The following is a 27,093-nucleotide window of genomic DNA, read 5'->3' on the forward strand; positions in this document are numbered from 1 at the left end:
CTCTTTTCCACAGGGCAAGAGTCACCTCCAGCAGGAGAGGGAGGTGGGGACACACACATAGGGTGCTCCGTCCCCTGGGCACCCCCTCTCTCCTGCTCACCCGTGGCCCGGCTTTCCCAAGGGCAGGAGCTCACGGGCGCAGAGATGGGCGCGGGCTGCTGGCAGCCTCTACCAGAGCTCGTCCTTCTGTAGAGAAATCCCCACCGCTTTATTCAAGCCTCAGTTGCTTTTATTTTTGGAGAAGGAGGTCCTAAAGCTCCCGGCCATGACAGGGACACGTTTGTAAGGGCTTCTCTAGGTGACTGTGTTGCTTTGGCTCTTCCTGAATGCAGCAGCAGGCCCCTCGGGGTCTCGCTGACAAACGAGTATCATGATTCATGCCGGGTTTCTGATCTCTCGTGTCTGTTTTGTTCAGTTTCTTTTTCTCTGGGTTCAGCATCAGAGGATGTTATTGTTCCTTTTCTCTGTGAGCTGTGGCGGGTGGGATGGGGGTGACATGTTCCTTTGAATCATTAAAATCACAGAATAACTGAGATTGGAAAGGGACCTCAGGAAGTCTCTAGTCCAACCCCCCGCTCAAAGCAGGGTCAGCTGTGAGATCAGACCAGGTTACTCAGCATTCCTGAGCATCACTGCTGTTGCCCTTCGTCCTTGCATTGAAAATTGCCCTTAAATTACTGGATGCTGCTACTTCATCCGTCTCTGCTCTCCTCTGCAGTTTAGGAACTTCATTGCTGGCGCTTCTTTGTGATGCTTTGTCTCTCCTGATCCTCTGTGAGTGTGGTTTTGGTGGAGAAATGGCTGTTTGGGCAGAGCAGGGGCCTTGGCAAAAGACAGTGGCAGGTCACGGGTGTGTCTGTGATTCAGACCTCTCTTGAAGAGAAGACAAAGATCTTTGTACTTTAGTGTACTTCGGTAGGGAGGATGATAGTGAAGGTAGGGCCTTCGTACGCCCATGGAAAATGGGCTTGTGTGGTGAGCTGGGGTTCCTCCATGGCATCAGGCTGAGGCAGAGGGAAGCAGCAGTCTGGCTGGGAAGACAAATGTGGTTTTTATGTCCCAGGTGGGACTGTGACGCTGTTGGTAGTGGGGCCACTGACCCTCTGTCTGGCTCTTTATGGTGTCCTTTGTTTGACTCTTGCCTCTAAGTGTATGGACCAGACCTCTGTTTTCTCAGTTCTTAGTACCCGATACTTCGGAGAATTTCAGGATATTTTGGGAGGGGAATGAAAGAAAGGGTCAGTACTGAGAATTCTCAGTTTTTAAGAAGCATTTTGTAGGAAAGAAAGGGAGAAGCCTCAGAGTTCGCTCAGTCCCATTGTCCAGGTGAAGATATCTCTCTCAGATTTATCTGGCCTGTTAATATCTAGTGTGTGGTGGCAGAACAGATTTGGACTGTAAAGTGCAAACCAAGGATTTTGTTTGTGCCTCTGCACTCAGTTGAAAATGTGTCCTATGGGGGATGCTTTTATACAGCCTTATTCCTATGATGGGAGATATGCAGTGATATGAAACTTGCTTTTTTCCTCTTCCTTCCTAGTTTCCTGTCCTGCCCAGCTCGCTGAGTAGTTAATGCAGAAGATAAAGAGGGTTCGTCTGGAAAACGAGACTGCAGGAAGTTGGAGAAGGTATGTGTCCCAGTTACTCCCAGGGCCTTTATTGACTTTTAGGTTGTGTAGGACAGAACGATAATCACCTCTTGGAGTAAATGAGGTTTCTGAAGAATCCCAAGTATATAATTCTGCCCGGGGAACTCTGTGTTGGGATCTGTGGGTCAGGAAGTGACTCAGGAAGATAACTTGTTTCACTGACTTCCAATTCCAAGCTTTACAATTTTTTTTCCTGTGCTGATGTCCCACCTGTGCTTGCTTGTTGTCTTCAGACTAACGCATCCTCCCTGAGGGAGGGCTTGGTGGTGATCCACCTAACCTGGCCAGGCAGGGCAGAAAAAGCAGGAAAAAGACCTGCAAGGGACAGCTAGAGGGTTTTGGGAGTGGGGTTAGCAGTGCTTCTGCAACAATACTGAATCATCTAAATCAATGCCTCAGCATGAGGACTGTAAAGGACAGTGTTTTTCCAGGAAGGTGTAAATCTCAGATGCTCTATATTGATGCTAAAGTTTCAAGACCATCTAAGAATAAGGTGGTTAAAATTGATGTCTTGATCCAGCTCACCTTGGAATAATTTAATCCCAAAATCCAACCTGCAATTTCAGTTAGATAAGTTACTCCTTATACTTGTTTACTTGCATATATGGTGTTGCCAAATACTTGCTACCTTTTGTCCAAGAGATGGCTGTACTGGTGGATGAGGCAATTAGATTTTCTTTTTACTCTGTATTGTGTCAGGACCTAAGTTTTGTGAGAGTCCACCACACTCCAGCTGTGATAGTGATATTTCCCAACACTTCCGCATAACTTTGTGTGAGGGCTACCTTGCTTATCCCACTATTCCACTCTGTTCAAGTGTCAAAATCACCGAGACGAGAGCATTACTGAGCTAAAAGTTTTGCCTTTCGCTTCCCTAGTGAATCATAAAATCATGGCAATATAGTTTGGAAGGGGCTCCAGCCTCCAGTTCAGTTTGGGATGGTTACCAGTATCACATTTGTGGGCTGTTTTGAGCCCTTAAAGGTGCAGCTTTCCTTTGTGAGGAGCCAAGCTGGCTGAGAAAGAGGGTTTCACCAGCTGAGTGAGAGTAACCGTAGGGTCAAACATCTGGACCCAAAGCCAGATTATTTTGATTGACTGAATTGACCTGCAGTGGGATTGGGTTGAGAGAATTGTACCTGGTTTATGAGTTTTTGTGGTCTTTCTGTCATGTGTTTCTGATAGGCAACAGTTCTGCCTTCAGATAGGACTTTAGTTGTTGTAATGGAGACCCTGGATATAGGCAGTAGAGGTCATAGACTCACTTGCAGTCTTAGAACATCCCGTCACGTTCTCTTTTGTGGTTTCGCTTGGGCTTCCTGCCTGGCTTTGATTGGAAAATAATACTCTTCTTTATTCATTTTCAAGCTGTGGATTTACTGCTGGGCAGTAGGTATCAGGAGTACCTACAGATTTATTTCAGGAGCTTGTGCTTGTGTTATTATTCACACGTTTTGTACAATTTAGGGACTTCACAGTTTGAAGATGTGGTTATATTTACAGCCCTTGTACTGTGTGCCTGTAGTTTAAGAAAGTCCAGAGGTACTTCGGTTTAGGTTTGCTCATGTCCTCCCATAATTGCATAAGATGTCAAACTAGGTGAGAACTTCCTCTTAGAGTTTGTTAGAAGGTGCAAGCTGGTGGGGAATCCTCAAAGAATGCTTAGGGTTCTCCTGAAAAATATTCATGGTAGAAAATGGGCAGAGGCAAGTGTTTTCTTGTGGTGATATAAATAACTATCCTTCACCCTTCCGCTGATTCTCTCTGCTGGGAAAGAACTCATTGTGCACCTTACTGAGGCTGAAGTCTTCAAGATTTGGTTTATGTGTAATTCTTGCTTCATCCTTCATCCCTGAAGCTGCTCTCCTCTCAGAATGCAGGTCACCATCCCAAATGACAGGTGTCATTCAAGAAACATCTCATTTGAAAATGTAAATCTTGGGGCTGCTGAGGACAAGGGCTTTTTTGGTGTAATCCTTAATCACTGGTTTGCCTCTTGATTCTGTGTCCAAAGTAGCGATTCTGTCTCTATGGAGCAAACTTCTCCGGCCTGATTTTTCAGTACACTGAAGTTCTGAAATTCTTTGTAACCTTCTTCCGGATACCCCCGAAACAACTAAAATGTCCTCATGGAGGGAAATCCAGCTTCTTGAATGGGGTGACAGAAACTGGTTTCCCTAGTCCCGGGCTCATTCCTGCTTTGCAATAGATTACATCACTGACCTTGGGCAAGTCTCTTAGTCCACCTCTCCTCAAATTAACATTTGCTGTAGTTGCATGTGGAGGCGTTTTTTGTAGACTCTCATTCAATAACTGCTAGCTTGGAAACGTACAAGGAATGCATGCCACATTTTGCAGGATACAACCAGGGTCTGTTACTGCTGTCTTCTTTCTGTTAGCAAAGACAATTGCACTGTTTTCTTCCTGTTTTGCCATCCTCCTACTTCACTCCTGGCTGCAATAGCTCTTCAGGTAAGTGAGGTGCTGAGCTTGAGCTTAAACCCCTCTCTCTAAGTGATGAGCCGGCTTTCCTGTAGGGCAGGAAGGGGACTTAATTCACTTTTGTGGTCTTCCAGGGCAGAAGTTTGTGTGCCTTTACGATAGGTCATAGCTTTGATGACTTATCCATCCAAATTCCTGGGGTGGTTTTCCTTTGAGTCAAGCTGATTGTTTTCTGCACCAGAATCTGCTGCTTGTACTTCCTTTAACAGCTTATTTCTAGAACTAGTCCTGGGAGAGTGGGTGTTCTGAGATTAATATATTTGTTTACAGGACTCGATATGGGATGGGAGATGGACTTTTCCTTTCAATATGTCGATGCATGTTTAAAATGTGATCTTTGAGTGCAGAGAATCCTAGGATCTGTAGTTTAAGGAGTGCCTGTTCTCTTAAGCTTGTTGCATGCTTAGAGCTCTCTAAGCAACAACATATGCCTGCTTGATTTTAAGGCTTAATTCTCTCCCTCAACTCCACCCTCAGTTTTTTGTCCAGTTCTGAAGGGGAAGAGAGGATGACTGCAGTGGACGCGCTATCAGACAGCTCTGAAGTGGTCGAGATGGAGGATGTGCCTTCCCAATTCCAGGTGCAAAAGCATTCTTGGGATGGGCTGCGTGACATTATTCACAGCAGCAGGAAGTATTCGGGCATGATAGTGAACAAAGCTCCCCATGATTTCCAGTTTGTCCGGAAAACAGAAGAGTCCAGCCCGCACTCTCATCGTCTTTATTACCTGGGTAAGCCAGCATGCCAGACGCCGGGTGTGGATATGTTATGGGAGAGCTTCCAATCTAAACAGGCAAGGAAAAGGATTGAGGTATCTCCGTTTATGAGATGGGGGAACTAAGATTAAGTAACGCTGCTCGAGGTTTGCATGCTCAATCTATAGCAAAGCCTGGAACAGAGCAGAGACCTCTCCAGTCCCAGACAAGTGCTTTAACCACAGGCTTTCAGCGACAAGGGGAAGTGTTGGCTAGCCAGACCTGCCTGGTGGCAGAGATGTTTGTCCTTTGGCAACCCAGGTCAGTCCAGGTGATGGGGCAAGAGAAGGGATGTTCTTCAAACTCAGCACTGTCTTGTGCCTCTGTAGCTTTGGAGAAATGGGATTTCTGTGATTGATCAACCAGACTGACTTTCCAAGGAATTCGCTGTCAGTAATTACTAACTATATGTTGCAAGTTTTAGCTATTAATGGCGGGGTGGTGGTGTCTCCCTGCTTTATTAAGTACCATGTAGGTAGAATGCTTTCAAGAGTAGGGGAAAAAAAAAAAGGTTAGGTGGGAATGAACTATTAATGGCATTCGCAGGGAAATATCCTCTTCCTTAAAGTAGGATCGAGAGACAGCAGAATGCTGTGCTGTACAGGTCCCTCATTATAGTTGGAGCCACAATGTAATTAGTGACAGAGTGGTTGGATTTTAGTAACTGGATAATTTTGTGGTTGGTAACATGGGAAGTTTTATAGACTATAAAGAGTTTGTTATGCTTAGGGGCATGAGCTGATCGTTAGTGGGCCAGTAAAGAAATTGCCTGATGTGCAACTCCATACAGCAACTGCTTTCCTGAAGTGACCCTGCTTTTTTTTTTTTTTTTTCTCTTTTTGGAGCTGCTGAGTGTAGGTCACTGTAGGACGTAGGATGCTGGATTTGAGGGACTGATTTGTTTTGTCATTAAGCAGCTCCTGTGTGCCGGTGACTTGATTTGTTATAGTTCCTCATCCATTCTTATGACACAAGTGCTACTGTAAAGGGCAGTATCCAGAGTTAGCATATTTTTCTTGTTGAGTCTGAATAGTAAGACTTGATTTAAAGCCGAATGTATTTCAACGCCAAGTTGACTTTGATGCAGTTTTTGATCTAGATGACTAAAGAACTAAGGATGTAAGTGGCTAATTTAAAAATTTTTTAATGTTTTTCTGTTGTATGAAATGACAACCAGACCAGCTACCGGCTGGTTGGTGTTCTACATGGGTGTGACTGTTACAGGAGCCAGAACCAGGAATGGAGACACACGAGTGTCTTTTCAGTGTTTTCTTCCATAAGGAAATGTACAGGGCATAGAACAGATTGGTCCATCATGTACGATCAGTATCCGCCAGGTAATACTGGAATACCTCTTCTCAGGCATTCCTAATAAAGGCTAAATGCCGATTCTTTCTTTCTCCATAATGAGCATCTTTTGGGTTGAATACCACGTGCTTTTAAATATTCGGAACCCAGTTCAGCAGTTCATAAGTGTTTAACATCAGCGTGCTATTACTGTCCCAACATGAAATAACATTGTCAAGTTTTTATGTGAATACTGTTAGCGACTGTATGCTGAGGAGTAGGATGAAGAATTCTGAAGAACTTTGCTGTAGACGTTGAATACTTTTCTTCATTTGTGAGCAAAGTATAATGTCTTTTGGGGAGGAAAGCAATATTTTTCTTGTAAATGCTAATTGATTGTAGTCAGCCTGAGGTCATTGCAGAAAGTACTAATATAATAAGGAGAAAGGAATTCCAGGTCTCAGTCGCATGAGTATCAAATGTGTGTATATATAGTAATTTGTTCCTATCTGCATTTTTTCTGTTTGGACATCTTAAATCATTCCTGGGCTGTCCCCATAGAATTTTATGTTGTATCATGGCAGATGCTGCTTATATTAAACACCACATGCTCAGCACTTTGGTGTTTCTGTATCTCTGAGGATTATATGCTCACATATTGCTTTGCATCCTGAGCACTTATTAATATTTCAGTTTTAATTTTAAGTAACTGTACTGCTGGGTTAACTGGCCCAGAAATCTTCCTGTTCTGCCCAGAACGTGGTCAAAGTAGCCAACCAGGGCACATTTCCCTGTGTGAAATTCTGATCTAGGGAGTCTCTACAGCAAATCTAGAGGGCAAGTTCACAGTCTTTGGTTTTGTTGAAAGTGCCAAAAATCCAGTGTCAGGATATTTTATTTTTTGTGGTTGTTTTGGAAATTGGATGAAGGCCAGTAGCTTATTTGACAGCCGTAGTCAAAGGCTTATGTAAAATGACAAGGTCTTTTGACTATGTAGTATACTGTTTCACGTTTGAATGGGCTCTCTAGAGCTTCCAAGCTTTTTCTTCCCTTCTTGCAGGCTGGTGTGTTGGCCTGAATGAGGTCCCTGTAGCAAATTTCTGGCTGAGCAATGCGGGGAGTAGTGTTGAGTCACCCATTCAGGGAGTGGCTTTTTTAGAGTGGATCTAGGGTGTGGGTTGAACAGTCCACAGAGAGGAAAGTTGGACGTAACTAATTCTGAAGAGGTTGGTTAATGTTAAATCTTGCTTAGGGAAATTTCTAAATAAATTAATATCTAAATTTAAATAATTTAGATATTTTTCTGTGATTGAACTGAGAGCTGCTTGGGAATGACAGCTGGTAAAAACCTCTGGACAGCCCCAACCCATCTGTTATCAGACTTTTTTTTCAATTTGCTCTTGGTCGTCTTTCTCCTGGCTAACTAATCTTTAGAATGGTGCTTTTGTCCTCATAATAGGGATGCCATATGGTAGCCGAGAGAATTCCCTTCTTTACTCAGAGATTCCCAAAAAGGTACGGAAGGAGGCCTTGCTACTCTTGTCATGGAAACAGATGCTGGATCACTTTCAGGTAAGCTGAAGTGTCAAGAGTATGGTTTGACGGTGCTTGGGAAAACTGGCTGATGCTATGGGACTGGTACGGTGGGTACCACTCTGCTAAACAGTAGAGATAAGTGTGACAGCGTACAAGACACGGAGAATAGTACTGGTAGGAATGTTGTATCGGGAATTGCTTTGCTTCATAATACAAGATAGGTGCTTTCACATGCAATGAAGCTGGCAGTGAGCGCAAATCAGCAGTTGACGTGGCAAGCAAAGGGCTGGCCCAGTGAAGAGGGCTCTGTAAAGGAGCATGCAGTCTGCCTCAGATTATAAGCTATCAAGACAGCGCACCTTTCTCCTGGGTATCTTGTCTGGGCTCTTGCCATGCTTGTTGATGCGCTCGCTGGAATGCCTGTCTGTCATCTGTCCTGCTTTTAAGGGAGTCAGGAAAGTTGAATTTAAACTGCTGCTTCTGCACTACACTCTATTGCGAGTGATCCAGAAAGGAGGTGAATTTACCCTCCCTGATTTCAGTATTTTATGTCTTTTGTTACTGTCAGCATTGCTGAAGAAGAGAGTGGGGGTTGTTTGTCTGTCTTCCCTACTAAGAAGGTTCCTGGTGGAAAAGAATTTAGCTGTCTTGACCCCATTTGGAATGCTAGTCCCCTTCAGGGTAATTCAAGATGCCCGGAAGAGCATTTGTTTGCAGTGTCTGACATGGAAACTGTTTGTGAAGGCTGTAGATAACGTCATTAAGTTAATTGGTTACATCTGATTTGCATAAGCAGAGCAAGTACAGCTGTCCTCAGTTCACGCTGAAGTGCCAACTGCAGAAATGATAGATTTGCAATTCTTCCCTTTCATGTAGAGGGAACTTTGGGGCATGAGGTTGGTTTAGTCCTCCTCAGCCACACCTGTAGCCTAGAGTACAGAAGTTATGGTAAGACTGCTGATGGGTTTTGGCTGATGTATTGTATTTTGGGCATTCGCAGACTAGCTGGTGCCAGTCTCGGAGCATTCCTGTTCTGTGAAAATTTCTTTCCTGGCAGATTCTTTCAGATTTTCCTTTCCTTCAATACTAGGCAACCCCTCATCATGGGATGTATTCCAGAGAAGAGGAACTCTTGAGGGAACGCAAGCGACTTGGTGTCTTTGGTATAACATCTTATGATTTCCACAGCGAGAGTGGCCTCTTCCTCTTCCAGGCCAGCAACAGCCTCTTTCATTGTCGAGATGGGGGCAAGAATGGTTTCATGGTAAGTCTGCTAGTGATTTTATGAATATCACTTAAAATGGACTTAATGGTTTAGGTTGGAGATGGCTGTGCACCTGCATCTGTTTGGTGACAGTTATTTCTGTTGTGTCCTGTCAGGGCTATGTTTGCCACCATTTCATGGACTGTAGTGTGTCTGTGGTTTAGGCTTTTATATATGAAGCTGGAAGCTGATTTGGTACAGAACTCTCTGTCTGTTGCTGTAGGTGTCTCCAATGAAGCCTCTGGAGATCAAGACTCAGTGCACAGGTCCACGAATGGATCCAAAGATCTGCCCTGCCGACCCTGCCTTCTTTTCATTCATTAATAACAATGACCTGTGGGTAGCAAATATTGAGACAGGAGAGGAGAAGAGGATGACATACTGCCATAAAGGTAACTGGTGCTTCTTGCCAGATTCAAGAGAGAATTCCTTCTGGCAGATTTGGGCTGGAAGGGCTCAGGTCTCCATGGCTTATTTCTTACAAGTACGTTCTTCTTTTGGATTGGCTTTTTCCAAGGAGATGTAAATGCAGTCTCTTCTTTGTTCCTCTCCAGGCTTATCCAATGTTCTTGATGACCCCAAGTCTGCTGGTGTAGCCACTTTTGTCATTCAGGAGGAGTTTGATCGGTTCACAGGCTATTGGTGGTGTCCAACAGCTTCCACAGAAGGTCAGTGTTCTGCTTATCAAATACTGATGCTGTTACTGCTGCTGGCTCCTGCTATGAATGATACTCTGAGCAGGGTTTTCCTTTGGCCTGGGTTTGGTCTGTTTCTGGGGAGGCCACCTGAAGCAACAAAACGCTGAGAGGTTAGAATTGTGCTCTGAGGAGTATTTGCAGGTGGTCAGTAGGAGCTGTGGCTATACAGGAGATGTACGCTCTGCACCAGAGTACTGCCGCAGTGCTCCAGGCAAGTCAGAAACAGCTGGAAAACACTGCAGCAAACATGCTTACTATCTGTTCCTAGGTTCAGAGGATTTAAAAACACTGCGGATCTTGTATGAGGAAGTGGATGAGTCAGAGGTGGAGATAATTCATGTTCCTTCACCTGCCTTGGAGGAGAGAAAAACAGACTCCTATCGGTACCCCAGGACAGGTAAGTGAAATACCGCGGGGCTGCTAATGCAACTCTTGACTCCTGCTGGCAGCAGAAGTGGAATTTGTGCTATAAACTTTGCATGATTAATCTGGGTACTTACTGGGATGTAGAAGCTGGTTGTAAATGTTGAGGCCTAATTGAGTCTCTGAGCCCAAAATCTGCTGCAAGAAAGGAATGGGATTTAAAGTTCAGCTTAAATGAAAGGATTGTGGGGAAAATGTAATATATCTGGTGGCATATCGTGGAATACATTTTGAATACCATCTTTCTTCTCCCTCCTGAGAACATGCAGAGCCAACTAGGCAAGGCAAAAAACAAACTTTTCCCATACCCAAAATTACTCTTGTGGTTACAGTGATGTCTGCTGGCATACATAATTTGATACTTGTACGTTCACGCAGCGCCATTTTAGTAGGACCGGAGTCAGTTCTTATCTAGAAGCTGTGTTGTGTATAACTGTGGGGTGGTTGGTCATCTTGGTATTCTCTCATTCTTCTGCAGGCAGCAAAAACCCCAAGATTACATTAAAACTGGCAGAATTTAAAACGGACAGTAAGGGCAAGGTAAGTGATAACAACTCAGAAGGGGATATTGCACAGGAGGGTTGACTGCTTCTGAATCTCCCTAGAATTAAGACAAGGTCACTGAGAAATCCTAGATAGTGTTAGCCTTTGTTTTCATCCTCTGATAACACCTGGTTCTAGAATGTGTTTATCCAAGAAGCAGAAAAACCTTAAAATGCTGAAGAGTGTTGTTCTGGTGGAGAGGCAGCTGGGAGAGGGGAGGGCAGCGAGAAGTAGGGTTAGCCTGGTATGCCACATTGTCAAGAGTAGGGCAGGAGGGTTGAAGCCCGATCTAATCCCAGGCTTCAGTTCCTGGCTGTATCCTTTTCTGTGGCTGAATGCCAAAGTCATTTTGCTTTGAAGCTTGTTTTTTCCCTTCTCTTCCTGCCATTTGTCGAAAGGCTTGCTCCTCCTGGCCTGGCCCTTGCTGATGCCAATAGTTAAACTTCCTTATTCTCCCATTCCACTGAGCTTCCATGGGAGGAGGTCTGGTGGCAGTCTGATTTGATATTGGACTTTCCTTTTGCTGCAGATCGTGTGTGCTCAGGACAAGGAGCTGGTGCAACCATTTGCTGCGTTGTTTCCGACTGTGGAATACATTGCCCGTGCTGGATGGACCCGGGATGGCAAATAGTACCTAAGTTTTTCTTCCAAACTAACGCTCCTGAGGGCTTCCCTGGCTGAAGTATTGCAGGCCCTTGACAAGCTTTGTGTTGTAGTCATGACCTGGTTTTAAAACCAGAAATGGCACATGAGTATTTGGCTTCTTCAGTGTTATAACGTCCTAAAAGTAGGGATTAATCAAATGTAGACCAGAGTGACAAGCTGTGGGGTTTAAGTCACAACCACAAAGTTTAAATGACACTGATCTATTGAGCGGGCGGTGCTAGGGAATTCTTTTGAGTTGAAGATGTTTAACACAAGTACAATATGCTTCCTGCTGAAAATGAGTGTACTATAAGCAGATTTATCATTGGTCATTGGTCCAGTTTGATCAATGCCAAATGTATCATGGGAAAGTGGGTGGTTTCTGTGGCGCTCAGCCCTTCGTGCAGGGTGTGCAAGAGGCAAGAGTGCTCTGTGACTACTGTGCTCCCGTAGCTCGCTATCGCTCCAAATGCGATACGTAGTCTTGTGCTGGCCAGCCTTGCCTGAAGAGTTACAGAATTCACACCAACCTGATTGGTTTGAAATTTTAAAGCTCTTAATTTTTTACTCTCAGATTTCACTTGACTGTTAACTAGTTTCTGTCCAGATCAAGTTAAGATGACTTAGCTGTCTTTGAAGATCACATTCTGTAACTCATCATTAATTTTCTGCTCTGGAAACTAAATTTATACTTCTTTACAGAAGGTAATCCCATAGGTGATTCTTATGTTCTGCACTAGAGCTTATCTAAATGTGCTGAATACATCAGTTCCTGAAATCCACGGTCACAGGGATGCTAGGGAGAACTGGATCTTTTGAAAGTCTGTCTTAACGATGAAACTTCCCTTGATGCACTTCCAGGCCTTGGGGTAGCCGCACTATGCAGCGGTGGTTTGCCATCTGTCATGTTGAGAGGCCTGCAGTGCAGCACCACTTCAAATGACTCTCCTCGGAGAGGAACAAGGCTGAGACTGAAGCGACTCCTTCACTTGGCAGTTGTCTTAGGTCTGTGCCTTTCCCCGCTAGTGCAGCGTGCAATGAGGAAGCTACAAGTGGATCATTTTAAGAGTGATCGCTTTAGCTCGTTAGGAGCTTGCGAGAAAACAAATAGCGCTTCCTGATGGAGGGGCTGTCCAAGGAAGAGTTACACTGTGGAGACAGGGTCCTGTTAACGGTGCTCCTTTGGAATAGACACTCTGGCAAATCTGTCAGACATCTTGTCTGAACGATGCCCCTGTGAAATACCAGAGATGTCTGGCAATACGTGTTTGTTGGCAAAGCTTCCAGGAGATTAGAAGGCAGCAATGATGAGAAAAGCTTTGCATTCAGATGCCTAAATACTTTCTGCCAGCGGGGGGGAAAAGGGTTGCATGTTCTGAGTGTTAGAAAGGGACATCTATTTTGTGGTACTGACATTCACCTCCAACTTCTTTCCCCAGTGCCTGGGCTATGTTCCTAGACAGACCTCAGCAGCGGCTGCAGCTAATCCTTTTGCCTCCAGCGCTCTTTATTCCAGTCCCAGAAAATGAGGAGCAGCGTGCTGAATTTGCCAAAACTGTGCCAGAAAATGTCCAGCCATTTGTGATCTATGAAGAAACCACTGATGTGTGGATAAATGTAAGAGGCTCGGGGCTGGGAAGAGAACGCAGGCTGCCCCTTCTTCCCCCATAGTTGACCATTTTTGTGTTGGCTGTGAGTCCAGTTCAGTCCGTGCTCCAGCAGGCTGCTTTGCTATTCAGTAGTGCCAGATTTGGTATTAATTCAGGGGGTTTGATAAAGCCATGAGGACGTTCAGGCAGTCAGCACTGGAAGAGACGAGGATCCTGCCATCTCCTTGCAATTGGAGCTGCTCATTTAATTCTTGCTGACATTCTTGGTGAACACAGGCACTTCAGACACTGACACTTTTGGATGTAACACTGCCATTTCTAGGGGGTATTTTATAACAAGATTAGATGGCTTCTTGAGGCATAAGCAACCATAATCCCTGGAATTTGTTGTACTTATTTAGGTAGCGAATGGACATAGAGGACAGGGAGTAAATTTCAGCCTTTGAGATTAAGCATGTTGGCATTGAAGTGACAAAGGGGCCTGGAGTTCATGCTATGGCATTCCTAAGGTGCTGGAACAACAACCACCTTGTGGGACTCACATAGCTGAAACGTCTGGCTCAGAGGCAAGACTGGTGCTGGTTTCAGTGGTAGCCGTGGAACACCAAGCACACGTGGTCTTCTACGTGGGCCCAAAGTTTCTTTGTGGTAATAGGAAAGTGTGGAATGGCTTTTTCCCACTAGCTGCTTATCCAAGATATTTCTTCCCCCTCCCTTTCCTTTGAAAGCCCATCAGTTTAGCACTGACTCCCTTGGCTACGTCTCTGCTGTCTCGATACAAATCACTCATGGGTCTTTTGCCTTGTGTGACAGGTTCATGATATCTTTTATCCTTTCATCCAACCGGAGGGAGAGGAGGAAGAACTCTGCTTTATCCGAGCCAATGAATGCAAAACAGGTTTCTGTCACCTGTACAGAGTCACAGCGGTCCTAAAGCAAGGCAGCTATGACTGGGCGCAGCCATATGTCCACAGTGAGGGTAAGAGCTGTGCTTTGTGAGCATTTCAGCTTTGGGAGCTCCCTCTCCGATTTACTTGTGTTGTCTTTTGGGGAAGACGGTGACTTACTCTCATGTTCTTTCTTCTAGATGATTTCAAATGTCCCATTAAAGAGGAGGTTGCCCTGACTAGTGGGGAATGGGAGGTGTTGGCGAGGCATGGATCGAAGGTAGTGGTTATTTGTTTATTTTCTCTTGCAGTGTTACAGCTCTGCATTGTCTGCCCGCAGTCCTGGCCTATGCCCTCTGTTACGCCTGGGACCAGCTAGAACTATTTAAGCTTCATTTTGTTTCTCTTTTTATTGCTGCCTCTGCTTTTCCCAGAAGTGCTGTAGTCCAGTGCACGTTGAACTGATTGCCTTTTTAATCAGACTTCAGATTGCTCCTTAGGTAAATCCCATGAGTGAGTCGGGCTATAAAAAAGGACACAAGTCTGAGGTTCAAGAGCAACAAAGAACTATTTTGTGGAGAAGTTTGGGACTGCTACCTTTGCCAAAGCATTTTAACCCCAATGAGTACAGGGGAATTGGAAATATGTCCTAGTGCTTGGAATGAACTCTTGGTCTCCAGCTGATCCCTCAGTAGAGCCTTTACGAAGGTGGCAATGAGGGACTATAAAGCAATTTTAGAATATGGAGAAACTGTAGCTGTTATTGGTTGCAGAATAGTCAGAAATTAATTTGTATTAATCCTGTAGAAACCAAGTTCCATTTTTTCTTCAGGAATTAACTCTGAGTCTGATCTTTAATGCTCCCGGGTGATTTCTGCCAAAATAAAGACCTTGTCTGTTCATTTCCAATTAATCTGGATTTTCACTTCTCGCTTTTAAAAAGGCCTGCAGCTTCGTGCATTTGGTTTCTGCTGCTTTTCCTCAATCTGCAATTAACCTGCTGTCCCTCCCCATGTGGATTCTCACTGTACATGCTGTTGATTTTGGCCACAGCTCTTCCCTGCATGTGTTATGGCTAAAATTGTGTTAGCAGCAATTATTTTGATGCATTTGTTGCTCCACAGGGCTCTGCCCAGTTTTCCTGGACAATTGAGTTGGGTATTTTTTTCTCTTTGTTTTCTCTTTGCTGTCCACAGAGGTCTTCAAACTGTGGGTTAGCCAGAAATAGCATTTGGGCTTCAGCATTTGGAAACTGTAAGCTGGAAAACAGTTCAGTTAGTGTTGCTGGATCAATGCAGCATTTAAAAGCTGTAGTCTCTATTCCTGGCTGGCCAGGTGGTTTTTAGAAACAGCTTTATCTGGACATTAAAAACATATTTTAATGTGGCTTGAAGTTTCGTACTGTTGCAGCTATTAGACTGATCCTTCCACAGATGGGAATTCATTATCACAATTGCTGGAAAAAATACGTGTATACCCTTATAATCCAGCCATTCTATGGGAAAACGCCATATTTAAGCACAGAATCTTCCTAGTTTCAGCTATGGGGAACAGAGCTCAACTTTTTATGCTCATTAGTAAGCAAGTGCTTGGAGTCTCTTAAAAAAGCCGAGTGACCGCTTTTTGTTACTTCATTAGACTACATACAGTTCTCCATAAGTGCTGCGTATGTGTTCTCTAGCCCGTTATATCAACAGGCGTTGTGTACGGTCCCTAATGCCGCGAGCAGTCTGTCATGGTCTATTTGTGTGTTAAGCTGACTCTGCCTGGGGCCAGACTGTTTGAACTGGCAAAGGAGCGGTAGTTGTCATGCTGTCGCTGAGCCCTCTCTTCTCCACATAGATCTGGGTCAACGAGGCTACGAAGCTGGTGTATTTCCAAGGCACCAAGGACACCCCACTGGAGCACCACCTCTACGTAGTCAGCTATGAGTCTCCTGGAGAAATTGTGCGACTCACCACTCCGGGCTTCTCCCACAGCTGTTCAATGAGCCAGGTTTGTTGTTTCTTAGATACAAGATGCCCTCATTTCCTGACTGACAGGGATCCTAACTAGGAATGGTAATGAATCATGACCAGTAATGAGTCCTGGGGGCTTCTTTGTCTTGTTTGCTTGAGATGTGAGAGTTTTTGTCTGAGAACTGTGTGGAGGAGATTAGACATGGGAAATGAAAGACCTTGTTCCCCTAACTCCTCTCTCTCCCAATCTGTAGAACTTTGACATGTTCATCAGCCACTACAGCAGCGTGAGCACTCCGCCTTGTGTGCACGTCTACAAGCTCAGCGGCTCCGATGATGACCCTCTCCACAAGCAACCCAAGTTTTGGGCTAGCATGATGGAGGCAGCCAGTAAGTCCTGTAGAATGTGTCAATGTTAGGTTACGTCTGTGATGCTCTTCCTACTAGCCGTAGCCAAAGGTGATGGAGAGGGAAGTGGCCCAAGTAACTTCACTCTGAGGGAAAATGAATTGTGTTATCTTAGGGGGGAGATATCTTTAGTGGGTAGCTCATCCAGGAAACGGTATATGGGCTTTTAAGTTGTTACTATTTCATGCTTTGAGCGAAAGCAGTGCTCCAGGGTGCAGAGCTTAGATGGCCGTGGTTTTAGGTGTTTCTTTATTCATGATATGTCTGAAGAGGGAGGGGGCAAGTATCTGGGATGCAGTGGCTACTTCATTCTAAAGCTGTAGGCTTTAAAGATTTAGATAGAGCTCACAACAGCACCCGAGCCTCTCCTGCAAATGTTTTTTCCATTTTACCCATCCCTGTTCTTAATCTTCCACTTCTTCTTGTTGTGGTGTCGCATGCCTTGTTGGAGGATAGGCAGCTGATGATGCGTTCGTGTGTGATCCCTTCACTCTTTATATGGCATATTGCCCTGTGCAGGCAGATAGGGGCTGTTCGTTTTCCAGCAAGAGGCTTCTCTGAAGGCATTGCTAAGGCTTGGTATGGTTTGGTTTTGAAGGAGCCCTGACTGGGCGCAAGTTTGAACAGAATGAGCTTGTTCAGGCAGGGTAGGAGGCAGAGCCTGCTGCCAGTTGCTGCATTGCTGATGTCTGAACTTCTTTCTGCAGGTTGTCCCCCAGATTACATCCCACCTGAGATCTTTCACTTCCGCACTCAGTCAGATGTTGAGCTCTATGGAATGGTCTACAAACCTCATGATGTCCAGCCTGGGAAGAAGCATCCCACAGTGCTCTTTGTGTACGGAGGCCCTCAGGTAACGATCCAGATTTAACTGGTGGTGTCAGGCATGGGATTTCTGCCCAGGGCAGAGCTCTGTGTAGCTTGGTCATGCGTCAAGACTTACACTTTGGTTAGCAGCGAGCACTGGACCTCTGTTCTGACCTCTGCTTCAAACCTCAGATGATTTTTCCAGCATTTAGTCTGATTTGCATGGCTCTGATAGCTCAGTCAGTGGCGGCTCTCCAGCTCAGGATCCCACACAGTGGGACAGACAGAGGAAGGTACTGGAAGGCAGCTGCTTGGCTCTGAAACTTTTCTTCCCTCCTCCTGCAGGTGCAGCTAGTGAATAATTCCTTCAAAGGAATCAAGTACTTACGGCTAAACACGCTGGCATCCCTAGGCTATGCTGTGGTAGTAATTGATGGAAGGGGTTCGTGCCAGCGAGGACTCAAATTTGAAGGGGCCCTGAAAAACCAAATGGTAATGTACTACTTTTGTTGATGAATCTCTGCTCATTTGCTCTTTCTAAGGCTGCCTGGCTGCATGTTTCCTGTGTGAGTGTTGCTCTGGTCTTTTCTGTCTCAAGTTTCTAGATTTAGAAAGCCACTAACTTGAGCTTTGTTGTTGCCTTTTAGGGTCAGGTGGAGATAGAGGACCAGGTGGAAGGTTTACATTATGTAGCAGAAAAATACGGGTTCATCGACTTGAGTCGGGTAGCCATACATGGCTGGTCGTATGGGGGTTTTCTCTCCCTCATGGGTCTTATCTGTAAACCCAATGTCTTCAAGGTAAGTCTGGACGTGGGGCTGTCATCTTGGGACACTTGTCTCAGCTTCTATAATGCTTGGCTATCTGGAGTTGGCTTTTTTGCTTGATGTTTCAGATGGACAGGTGAAAATGTCCCTCAGTCCTGCCTGTAGCTCCTGGCTACAGTCCTGCGTTGTGCTTACAGATCATACCTGGCTGAGGCTTGATGAGGATGGGGTCTCTGGGATGGGGTCATTTCCCAGTCACTGCCAATGGAGGACTTAGCCTAGCATCCAATGAGATAATTGACACGCGATTCCCAATCCCCTTTGCAAATCCCCAGCCTAGTTTCTGGATCATTCCACAAGTCCTCCTTGAAAAGGGGAAGCCTTTAGTGCAGGAATTTGCTCCATTGTGACTATAAGAGGAATAGCAGGAGGAGGAATCTGGGCTTTATGTGGGTTTGCTGTAGGAAAATCCTGGTCTGAGTGACGGAACAGTTCAGAGCCTGTTTTTTCCTGCCTCTTCAGGAAGACTGGGAACACTTGAACTGTTTAGCACGTGATAATTGAGGCTGTCTCCTGCCACCTATTTGTTTGACAGATTGCTATAGCAGGTGCTCCTGTCACAGTTTGGATGGCATATGACACCGGGTATACTGAGCGGTACATGGATATCCCCGAAAACAACCAGCAAGGTTATGAGGCTGGCTCTGTGGCATTACACGTAGAAAAGCTTCCCAATGAGTGAGTACCGTGGGGTTGAGGGATCTGCTAAAAACCCGCTCCCGGGTCCTGCGCGGTGCCACTAGTTGCACCTCTGATGAATCCCAAAAGAATGGATGGAGGATTCTGATCCCATTTAATTTTAACTCTCGTGGCTGGTTGCTGCCTCCTGCAGCAAGCTGGGGCATCATACCCCCCAGCCCCCTTTGCCACCGAGGGGTTGAGGACCACGGCCATGGCTTTATGCTACCCTGGCTGCTTGTCCACTGCTCAGTTTTTGGCTTGCCGACTGGCAGCTCTATGCTCACACCCACTGCAGGTTTTTGTGTGGTTTCTCATCCTATCTCTCATCCCACTTCCAGGCCAAATCGTTTGCTGATCCTCCATGGCTTTTTGGATGAAAATGTGCACTTTTTTCACACCAACTTCCTGGTATCACAGCTAATCCGGGCTGGAAAACCTTACCAGCTGCAGGTAGGAGGGACAAGAGTGAAGTGGGAAGGTTGCTTAAATCTGGAAAGAGACAAAGTTTTCTGTGGTGTGTTCTGGGGGCGGGAGAAGGTGGAGGCAGATGCTCCCATATCTTGTTGCAATCTAGATGACAGTAGAAGCCTAGTTTGGCTTCAGGAGGTGGCCGGGAGGTGGCACTGTGGCTGTTTCATTGCTGGCAGATGTGGCCTGTATCTAAAAGCATTTGCAAACAGGCCTCCTGCCCTCAGGCCTGGAACTTTCCTTCTCTGCTGAACTGTTGCTGTCTCCCTTGGCTGGTGGCAGCAGAGGTGGCTGACTCGCCCAGCAGACCGGCAGCACATGCCAGAGCGGTGAGGGGATGAGGGGCTGGTGCTCTGGACCTTCCCGGCCACCTCTTTGTCCTGATGGAGACTGGGTTGAGGGAGAAGGGCTGATGTGAGGGAGGGTTGTCTGTGCCGAGTGAGCTGCTCCTGGCTAACTGCCCTGTTTCTCTGCTCCTGCACAGATCTACCCCAACGAGAGACACAGTATTCGGTGCCCTGAGTCAGGAGAGCACTATGAAATCACGCTGCTGCACTTTCTACAAGAATACCTCTGAGAGCACAAGCCTCTGCAAACTGGACACTGACAGCTCACCTTCCCCCCTCCCGTGCCCTGCCACTACCGCCTCCCTCGACAGCCATCGAACCCAGAGCACAAATGGCTGAGTGCCCAAATCCGGGCTGGGTGTCCCCCCCCCCCGAGCGAGGGGGAGGGTGGAGGAAGGCACCTTCCCTTTGGACAGTGCCACCTTCTTTCACTTTCCAAGCTGGAGGTCTGTCCCTGCTCGGCTGCTCGTCCTGTTCCTCTCCTCCAGCCTGGCTGTTAATGCTTTTTTTTTTTTTTTTTTTTTTTTGCTGCTACTCCCTCTCTCCTGGGATTCAATGGACAGTGGTCTGTCTCCCGAGGCTGAGGTTTGTGTCCATCTCTCTCTCCCAAACTTTTCCCCTTCCACTGCACCTCTGCAGTTCCCACACTCTTACCTGCAAGAACTCAGTGCCTGTGTTGGAAATGGAAGAGCCGAATCAGCAAGCTGCCTTAAGCCAGGAGCGGGAGGGAAGAGAGAACTACCTATTGTTAAACCCCAGGGGAGCTGATTTGCCGCCGCCGCTGCTGCTGCTGCTGCTGTGCCCTGGCCCTGCTGCGACAACGTGGAGCCCTGGGATGTGAAGAGAGCTCTACAGAAGCATGCAACACTAGTCTTTTCTATTTTTCAGTTTAATTTTGCAGAGCAGATGGAGGAAGTGGCTGGAGTTGGTAACAGCATCCTCCGATACCTTCCTCTAATGGCCGCTCGCAAGCAGAGTTGTGCCAACAGGTAACGTGGCAGCTGAAGCAGCTGACTACAACCAGAGATCCTCTCTCCAGGGATCACAGCAGCATTTGGGTTTTTGCAACACAAGATGGATGATACTTATGCAAATCCTTCTTCCCTCCGTTCTCTGTGCTGCCTCCTCATCCCACCTTCCCCTTCCCTGACACCCTGAGCTTTCAGATGTGCACTGAAATTGGCTGTGCTTCAGTTCTCTGCGGGTCAGTGACTGTTCCCCTTGCCCGTCTACTCAGCAAATGCTCTCTTCTGGTTTTTATTTACCTGGTCAACAGGAACTGCAGTTTTGGGGAGGGGGATTGAGCAATCGCACCTCAGGGGAGCACATACCCCCTCAAGCCAAGGGTTCTGCCAGGGGCAAAAAAGAAAAAAAAAAAAGAAAAAAAAAAAAAAACACCCAAATGAACCACGTTGACTTGCCCCGGAGTATTTTAAGTGCGTATTATGAAAAGAAAATATTTTTATGGATTCTTATTCTTTTATAATTATGAGTGTAAGATGTAGCGACTCATTAAAATATTGGAAAGAGATGTGCTGGCTGGCATTTGTGCCTGGTTTTGGAGTGCAGGAGAGGGCTTGGGAGGAAATGGCAGCTGGCTCACGATAGCCAAAGCCGCGTCTGTGGTAAAAGCAAAGCGCTCTGTTCGGTTTCTGTGCCGAGCGATGGAGAGAATATTAAATCCCTGATGTTCCTTGGGGGGGAAGCATGATCCAAGCAATTGAAGATGCGGGGTGGAGAGTCGGGAATCCTGGACCGTGTTCTTGGCTCTGCCGTTAAGGCACTGCATGACCTTGAGCGAGTCGGGCATCATCTCGTGTTGCGAATCAGGCTCGGCGCTGGAGGTGGGTACCTCACCCAGCGCCCTGACTCCCTCCGATGACTTGGGGGGATGCAGCTGCCCTGATCCCACGCTGGGACGCACAGAGCTGCTCTCTGCAGGTGCTGGGCTTGTCTATGCTCGCCCTCTTGAGCTTAAAGCTTGCAAAACTTGGCCTTGCTTTTTTTCCTTTCTATTTGGGAGTCAGACACTAATTAAACTGCTGTTAAATGCCCTGAGGATGCAAGCTGCAGGCTTCTGTTTTAAATGCGAAGCATCTTACAGCCGGAGCATTTTGTTTTCTGAATATGGCCGGGAGCATATTCGTTGCCCCCTTCTTGTCCCTGTGCCCAAATTATTGTCCAGACTGTTGCAGTTGTGTTTGAGCTTCTACTCCGTGCCCCATTGAGTAACTTCTGGTGCAGCTTTTGAGGTCGGAGGGGCGGAAGGGGATGTAATGGAGGAAGTTGCACATCTCTGAAGTTTCCTTGAGAGAAGGCTGCAGACAGAAAAGTTGCTCCCCTTTCCCCTGCCGTCTTTAGAGCCGGGTGAGTGCCAGTGCGTGGTAAGAAGCTTTATTTTGCATTGTTTGTTTCTTTTCAGTCTTAAACTGCTTTTTCCTGTCCCAAAAGAGCAAGTGTTTCTTAAAATGTCTGCAATGCACTCTTAAAACACTCTTGTCTAGAAGAGTTTACAAATCTGTCAGCTCTTTTGATCCCCCAAGCTTGCTTCTGAAGCTGTAGCATTATTCGACACCTAAAAAAGGGGTTGGTTTTCTTCTTTTGAGGACTGAGAATCCTGAGAGGCATTAACTGGGAAATCGCCTACCGCGATCCAGAGCTTTTCCATATGGAACAGGCTCTGCCGAGGATTGAAATACAAATGATGTGGGAGGCCCCCCACCCAGCTGTCCTGCGGGAAAGGCAACGGGAGCGCGGCGCAGGGTGCAGCTGGGTTCGGGGTAACTCTTTGGGATAGAGGATTTGCAGCTGTAGCATGAGGTTGAGTTAATTTCCTGAGCGGGAACGGCCGGAGGAAGCGGCGGGTGCTGTAACGGGTGCCGAGGAAACTGGGCAAAAATGGCTCTTCCTCAAGAACTGGGACTAAGCATGGGAGTGGCTTGGGAGGCATCTCTCCCATGAAAACCCAACATGTGGGGCTTTATTTTTAGGCGGAGGATGTGGAGGGAGAACAGATGTTCTTGATGACTTATTTTTAAAACAAAAACACTGCTGGAGCTACAAAATTAGCTCAAGAAAAGCCACCGGTTGCCCCGACCGATGCTCGAATGGAAAACTTCCTGACATCTCCATTCCCAAAGCGTGTGGAATAAAGGTGCAACGATGGCTTTCGCTTTTAGAAAGCCACATCAGTGGAAAAAAAAAACCCTGTGTTTGGTGATGAGGGGTGTCTCAGGCATTTGATCTCTGTCCTCCGCCGAGGCCCTGCCGTGCGCTGCGTGGCTTTGCAGAGCGGCACCCCCGGAATAACTGAAGTCACTCAGAAATACCAGGGTCCATCAAAGGAGGCGTGGGGCGTGCGGTGGCCATGTGAGGAAGACAAATGGCTGCGGTGGAGGGGGGCTGGCGGTGACGGGGGGCTGGGGGTGGAGGGGAGGGCTGCGTGTGGATGCTGGCAAAAAAGAAAGGGTGTAAATTGATCTTGGAAAATCCTCACGGAGGGATTTTGGTGAAGCACGTCTGCACGGGCATCCCGCCTTCATGCTGGGACAGATGGGAGGCTTCAGTCATCGGCACGGAGCGGTGGTTCCTCTGCCTCCCCATCTCTGTAGAAAAAACAAACAAACAACAACAACAAAAAAAAAAAAAAAAAAACAAAACCAAACAAATCAACAAAAACCACCCCAACTCTTATCTCTGGTTTCAGCTCCGGCCCCTTGCGCAGAGGCTGGTGCAGATTTCCACTGGCTTTCAAGCGAAAAGAGCTTCATCCTGGCCCTGCGGCTGCGGCTTTTGCTCCGCTGCGCTCTTCTGCTCTGCCTCGTGTCCCGAAGCTGCTCCGGGTTGGAGCCCGGAGGCCGCGTCGCCTGCAGCCAACAGGCAAACCTTGATCTGGAGGGGTCCAGATATGATGCTGCCTTCCCTGCTCGTCCTTTTCCTTGGGGCTCGATCCTGCCGCGTCCCCGAGCAGGGGCGGCTAGCTCTGCTCCTTGTCGGTGGTGCGGGGAGAGCCGCTGTGGAGGGAGATGCTGCTGTGGGAAGGGGGAAGAGAGGGACGGCCCGGTGGCAGGGAAAACCAGCCGGGTTTTTGGAAATAAAAGGGTGGGGAGAGGCTGTAGGGAGCGTAGCAGGGCAGGGAGGGGGGAGAGCCAGCACCGTCCCTGCTGCTCTCGCTGCCCTTTTGTCTGCATTTGCTTCCTTCAGCCGTCCAGGCTCTGCTGTCTCGCGAAGCTGCTCGTTCCTCTCCTAAAAAGGAGAGTTAAATGCCACCCAAAGGACAGCTAAGATCTCCTAAAGCTCCTGTCAAAACAGCAGCACGGCCGCGCAAAAGCTGATCCAGCTGAAGGATCCAACATCTCTCTCTTCCCTCTGGCTCAGCCGCTCTGTTTGCATTTCTCCCCCTCACCTCTGACCCGGGCTTGGAAGGACTTGTCCTGCTCCCAGCTGGTGGCCTCAATCGGTGGCCATGGGACTCAGCCCAGGGCCACCCCTGACCCTGCTCTGGCCGTTCCCCCCAGCTGGGTGCCATGGCCATGCTGCTGGGGTTGCTGCTGGTCCTGCTGGGCTGCACTGCAGCGCTGGATCCTGCCCTGGAGGAGGCCTGGGAAGGGTGGAAGATCCTCCATGCCAAGGAGTACCCAGTGGTAGGTCCTGCTCCCCCAGGCCTCTGGGCACGTGCTGGGGCTGGCTCCAGGGGGTTCTCACCCAGAGGCTCCTACCTGCACCCACCCCATCCCTTGTCCCCATGCTCCCAGGGGACATTTCTGATCCTGCTGCCACTCTGCTCGGTGGCAGGAGGCTGAGGCCGCCCGCAGGGAGGTGTGGGAGAAGAACCTGCAGCGCATCCAGCAGCACAACCTGGAGGAGTCGCAGGGGCAGCATGCCTTCCGCCTGGCCATGAACCACTACGGGGACCTGGTACCTGCTGACGCGCCTGGCACCTTCCCCGGGGACCCCTTGATGCACCCCATGCTTGATCTGGGGATAGGGGATCCCCAACCTGCTTGGTGTGGAGCTGTAGCCCCTGAGGCTGGGCTGCTTGCCAGGGGTTGACTGGCCGGTGGGGAGCCACGGTGCTGCTGGCCGGGCACTCGTGGCGTAACACGAATTTTCTCTTGGCCACCTGCAGACGGATGAGGAGTTTAACCAGCTCCTGAATGGCTTCACCCCAGCACGGCAAGAGGAGCCGGCACCGCTCTTCCAGGCGTTGGCAGCCCTGAAGACCCCGGAGAAGGTGGACTGGCGGGCAAAGGGCTATGTGACACCTGTGAAGAACCAGGTGGGTACGAGGTGGGGGTCCAGCCAGGCCTGTGTGATGGGTGCCAAGAGTCTGGGCAGCTGAAACAAGCAGCAGCATCCTCCCAAGCACCAAAAACCTCTGGGCAACCCAGACAATCAGCTCCTGCAGTTTTGGCTGCTGCAGTTTTGCAGCTGGAGAGCAGCATTGGTGGGTGACAGCATCTGGTGGGTTTTGGGGCAATGCTGTGACCCTCCTGCTGTCCCCATCTCGCCCAGGGACACTGCGGGTCATGCTGGGCATTCAGTGCCACGGGGGCCTTGGAGGGGCTCGTCTTCAACCGGACAGGGAAGCTGGCGGTGCTAAGCGAGCAGAACCTCATCGACTGCTCCCGAAAGCTGGGCAACAATGGCTGCCACGGTGGCTACATGACTCGCGCCTTCCAGTACGTGCACGACAACGGTGGCTTGAACTCAGAGCATGTCTACCCCTACATGGCCACGGTAAGGGACCCCGGGTGGCCTTGGGGACACGGCAGAGCAGTGCCAGCAGGTCCTAGCCCTGCCATCGGTCTCTCCCTCCTCTCAGGACACCTCCAGCTGCCGGTACGATCCCCGGGACAGGGCGGCCAACTGCTCCGCCATCTGGCTGGTGGCACAGGGCAGCGAGGTGGCGCTGGAGCAGGCGGTGGCGGCCGTGGGCCCCGTCTCTGTGGCAGTGGATGCCAGCAGCTTCCAATTCCACTTCTACAAGTCTGGTACCGTCTCACTCTTCGTGGTGTGGATGGGTAAACTGAGGCAGGGCGGCCTCACTGCAGGGGTGGGCTGCTTGTTGAGCCTTGTTGAGCACCCAGCCCAGGGGAATAGGGTCCATCACCTTGCTTTGACCCGGAGAAGAAGCAATGGGAGCTGGCTGCCCAGCTCACCCCAGCTCTGCTCTCCCCAGGTATCTTCAGCAGCATGTTTTGCAGCCAGCGGGTGAACCACGGGATGCTGGCCGTGGGCTACGGCACGAGCCAGGACCGTGGGCGCAACGTGAGCTACTGGATCTTAAAGAACAGGTAGGGGCTGAGGGTGTTCCCCCAAAGCTGCCAGCCCTCCCACCCCTGTGCATGGCCTGTCCCTGACTCCTGCCGGGGTCAGAGCTGTGTGGCAGGAGCATCCTCATGGAGCATGCCTGAGCGCACCCACAGCGAGTTTGCCGATGACACCAAGCTGTGTGGTACGGTCGACACGCTGGAGGGGAAGGATGCCAGCCAGAGGGACGTGGACAGGCTGGAGAGGTGGGCCTGTGCCAACCTCATGAAGTTCAACAAGGCCAAGTGCAAGGTCCTACATGTGGGTTGGGGCAATACCAAGCTTGGGGACTGAAGGGAGAGCAGCCCTGAGGAGGACTTTTGGGCTTTGGTTGATGAGAAGCTCCACATGTCCCTGCAATGTGCGCCGGCAGCCCAGAAAGCCCCCCGCCCCCCGGGCTGCATCCCCAGCAGCGTGGCCAGCAGGGCCAGGGGGGGATTGGGCCCCTCTGCTGCGCTCTGCTCTGCTCTGCTCTGGGGAGACCCCCCCGCAGTGCTGCCTCCAGCTCGGGGGGTGCCCACAGCAGAAGGCCCTGGAGCTGTTGGAGCGGGGCCAGAGGAGGCCCCGGAGGTGCTGGGAGGGCTGGAGCCCCTCTGCTGGGAGGACAGGCTGGGAGAGGTGGGGGGTTCAGCCTGGGGAAGAGAAGGTTCTGGGGAGACCTCAGAGCCCCTTCCAGTGCCTAAAGGGGCTCCAGGAGAGCTGGGGAGGGACTCCTGATCAGTGGTGGGTGGAGCCATAGGACGAGGGGGAACAGTTTTACATTGGAAGAGGGGAGATTTAGATGAGATATGAGGAAGAAATTATTGGCTGTGCGGGTGGTGAGCCCCTGGTGCAGGGTGCCTGGCGAAGCTGTGGCTACCCCATCCCTGGAGGTGTTCAAGGCCAGGTTGGATGGGGCTTGGAGCAACCTGGGCTGGGGGGTTGGAACAGGGTGGTCTTTAAGGTCCCTTCCCACCCAAACCAGTCTGTGGTTCTATGATCCCTGTCCCACGGGGTGCTCCAGCTCCCGGCCCCCTCTCTCTCGCCCTCCCCGAACGCAGGCTCGGCTCTCCACGTGCGTGGGAATGCGGATGTGCTCATTCTCCATCTCTTCCTGCAGCTGGTCGGAGGTGTGGGGCGAGCGGGGCTACATCCGTCTGCTGAAGGGCGCCGACAACCACTGCGGGGTGGCCAACCAGGCCAGCTTCCCCGTGCTGTGAGCCAGGACGTCCATCCATCCACCCACCCCTCCGCGGGCGTCTCTCCTGCCCGGGCTGCCCATCCACGGCCAGTTCCTTCTGGAAAGGGGCTTTTGTTTGTGTGTGGTGAGCGGCAATTAAAAGTGGCATGGCTAATCACTCTGCGCCTGCAAATGGTGGCTGGGCAGGGTTGGGTGGCTTGCGGTGGCCCAGCAGAGGTGGCCGCCTCTGCGAGCCCAGCTCTTTTAAAAACAGGGTTTTACCCGGTTAAACCTGCGTGACGAGGCAGAAAATGAACCTCTCCCCCT

At 48.9% G+C, this 27,093-nt stretch overlaps 2 protein-coding genes across 2 annotated transcripts; both read left to right on the top strand.

Moving 5' to 3' along the window:
- Positions 1-1,572: 1,572 nt before the first annotated feature.
- Positions 1,573-21,215, top strand: DPP9 (dipeptidyl peptidase 9; the record flags this gene model as incomplete). The annotated part of the gene is made up of 20 exons (XM_082495392.1): positions 1,573-1,628; positions 4,629-4,882; positions 7,653-7,765; positions 8,820-8,993; positions 9,217-9,385; positions 9,548-9,661; positions 9,960-10,088; positions 10,593-10,654; positions 11,187-11,287; positions 12,742-12,919; positions 13,726-13,891; positions 14,000-14,079; positions 15,642-15,794; positions 16,012-16,147; positions 16,873-17,018; positions 17,318-17,464; positions 17,620-17,772; positions 18,335-18,477; positions 18,819-18,930; positions 19,433-21,215. The coding sequence occupies 20 exons, from the start codon at positions 1,573-1,575 to the stop codon at positions 19,523-19,525; spliced, it is 2,679 nt and encodes an 892-aa protein (XP_082351518.1). The 3' UTR covers positions 19,526-21,215.
- A 441-nt stretch (positions 21,216-21,656) lies between these two features.
- On the top strand, positions 21,657-26,938 carry LOC309681577 (procathepsin L-like). The gene is made up of 8 exons (XM_082495473.1): positions 21,657-21,679; positions 23,813-23,938; positions 24,090-24,212; positions 24,424-24,573; positions 24,810-25,034; positions 25,120-25,288; positions 25,477-25,591; positions 26,707-26,938. The coding sequence occupies exons 2-8, from the start codon at positions 23,822-23,824 to the stop codon at positions 26,804-26,806; spliced, it is 999 nt and encodes a 332-aa protein (XP_082351599.1). The 5' UTR covers positions 21,657-21,679; positions 23,813-23,821; the 3' UTR covers positions 26,807-26,938.
- The last annotated feature ends 155 nt before the right edge of the window (positions 26,939-27,093 follow it).

The sequence above is a fragment of the Vanellus vanellus genome (genome assembly GCF_965231255.1).
Source record: "Vanellus vanellus genome assembly, chromosome: 25".
Taxonomy (NCBI): domain Eukaryota; kingdom Metazoa; phylum Chordata; class Aves; order Charadriiformes; family Charadriidae; genus Vanellus; species Vanellus vanellus.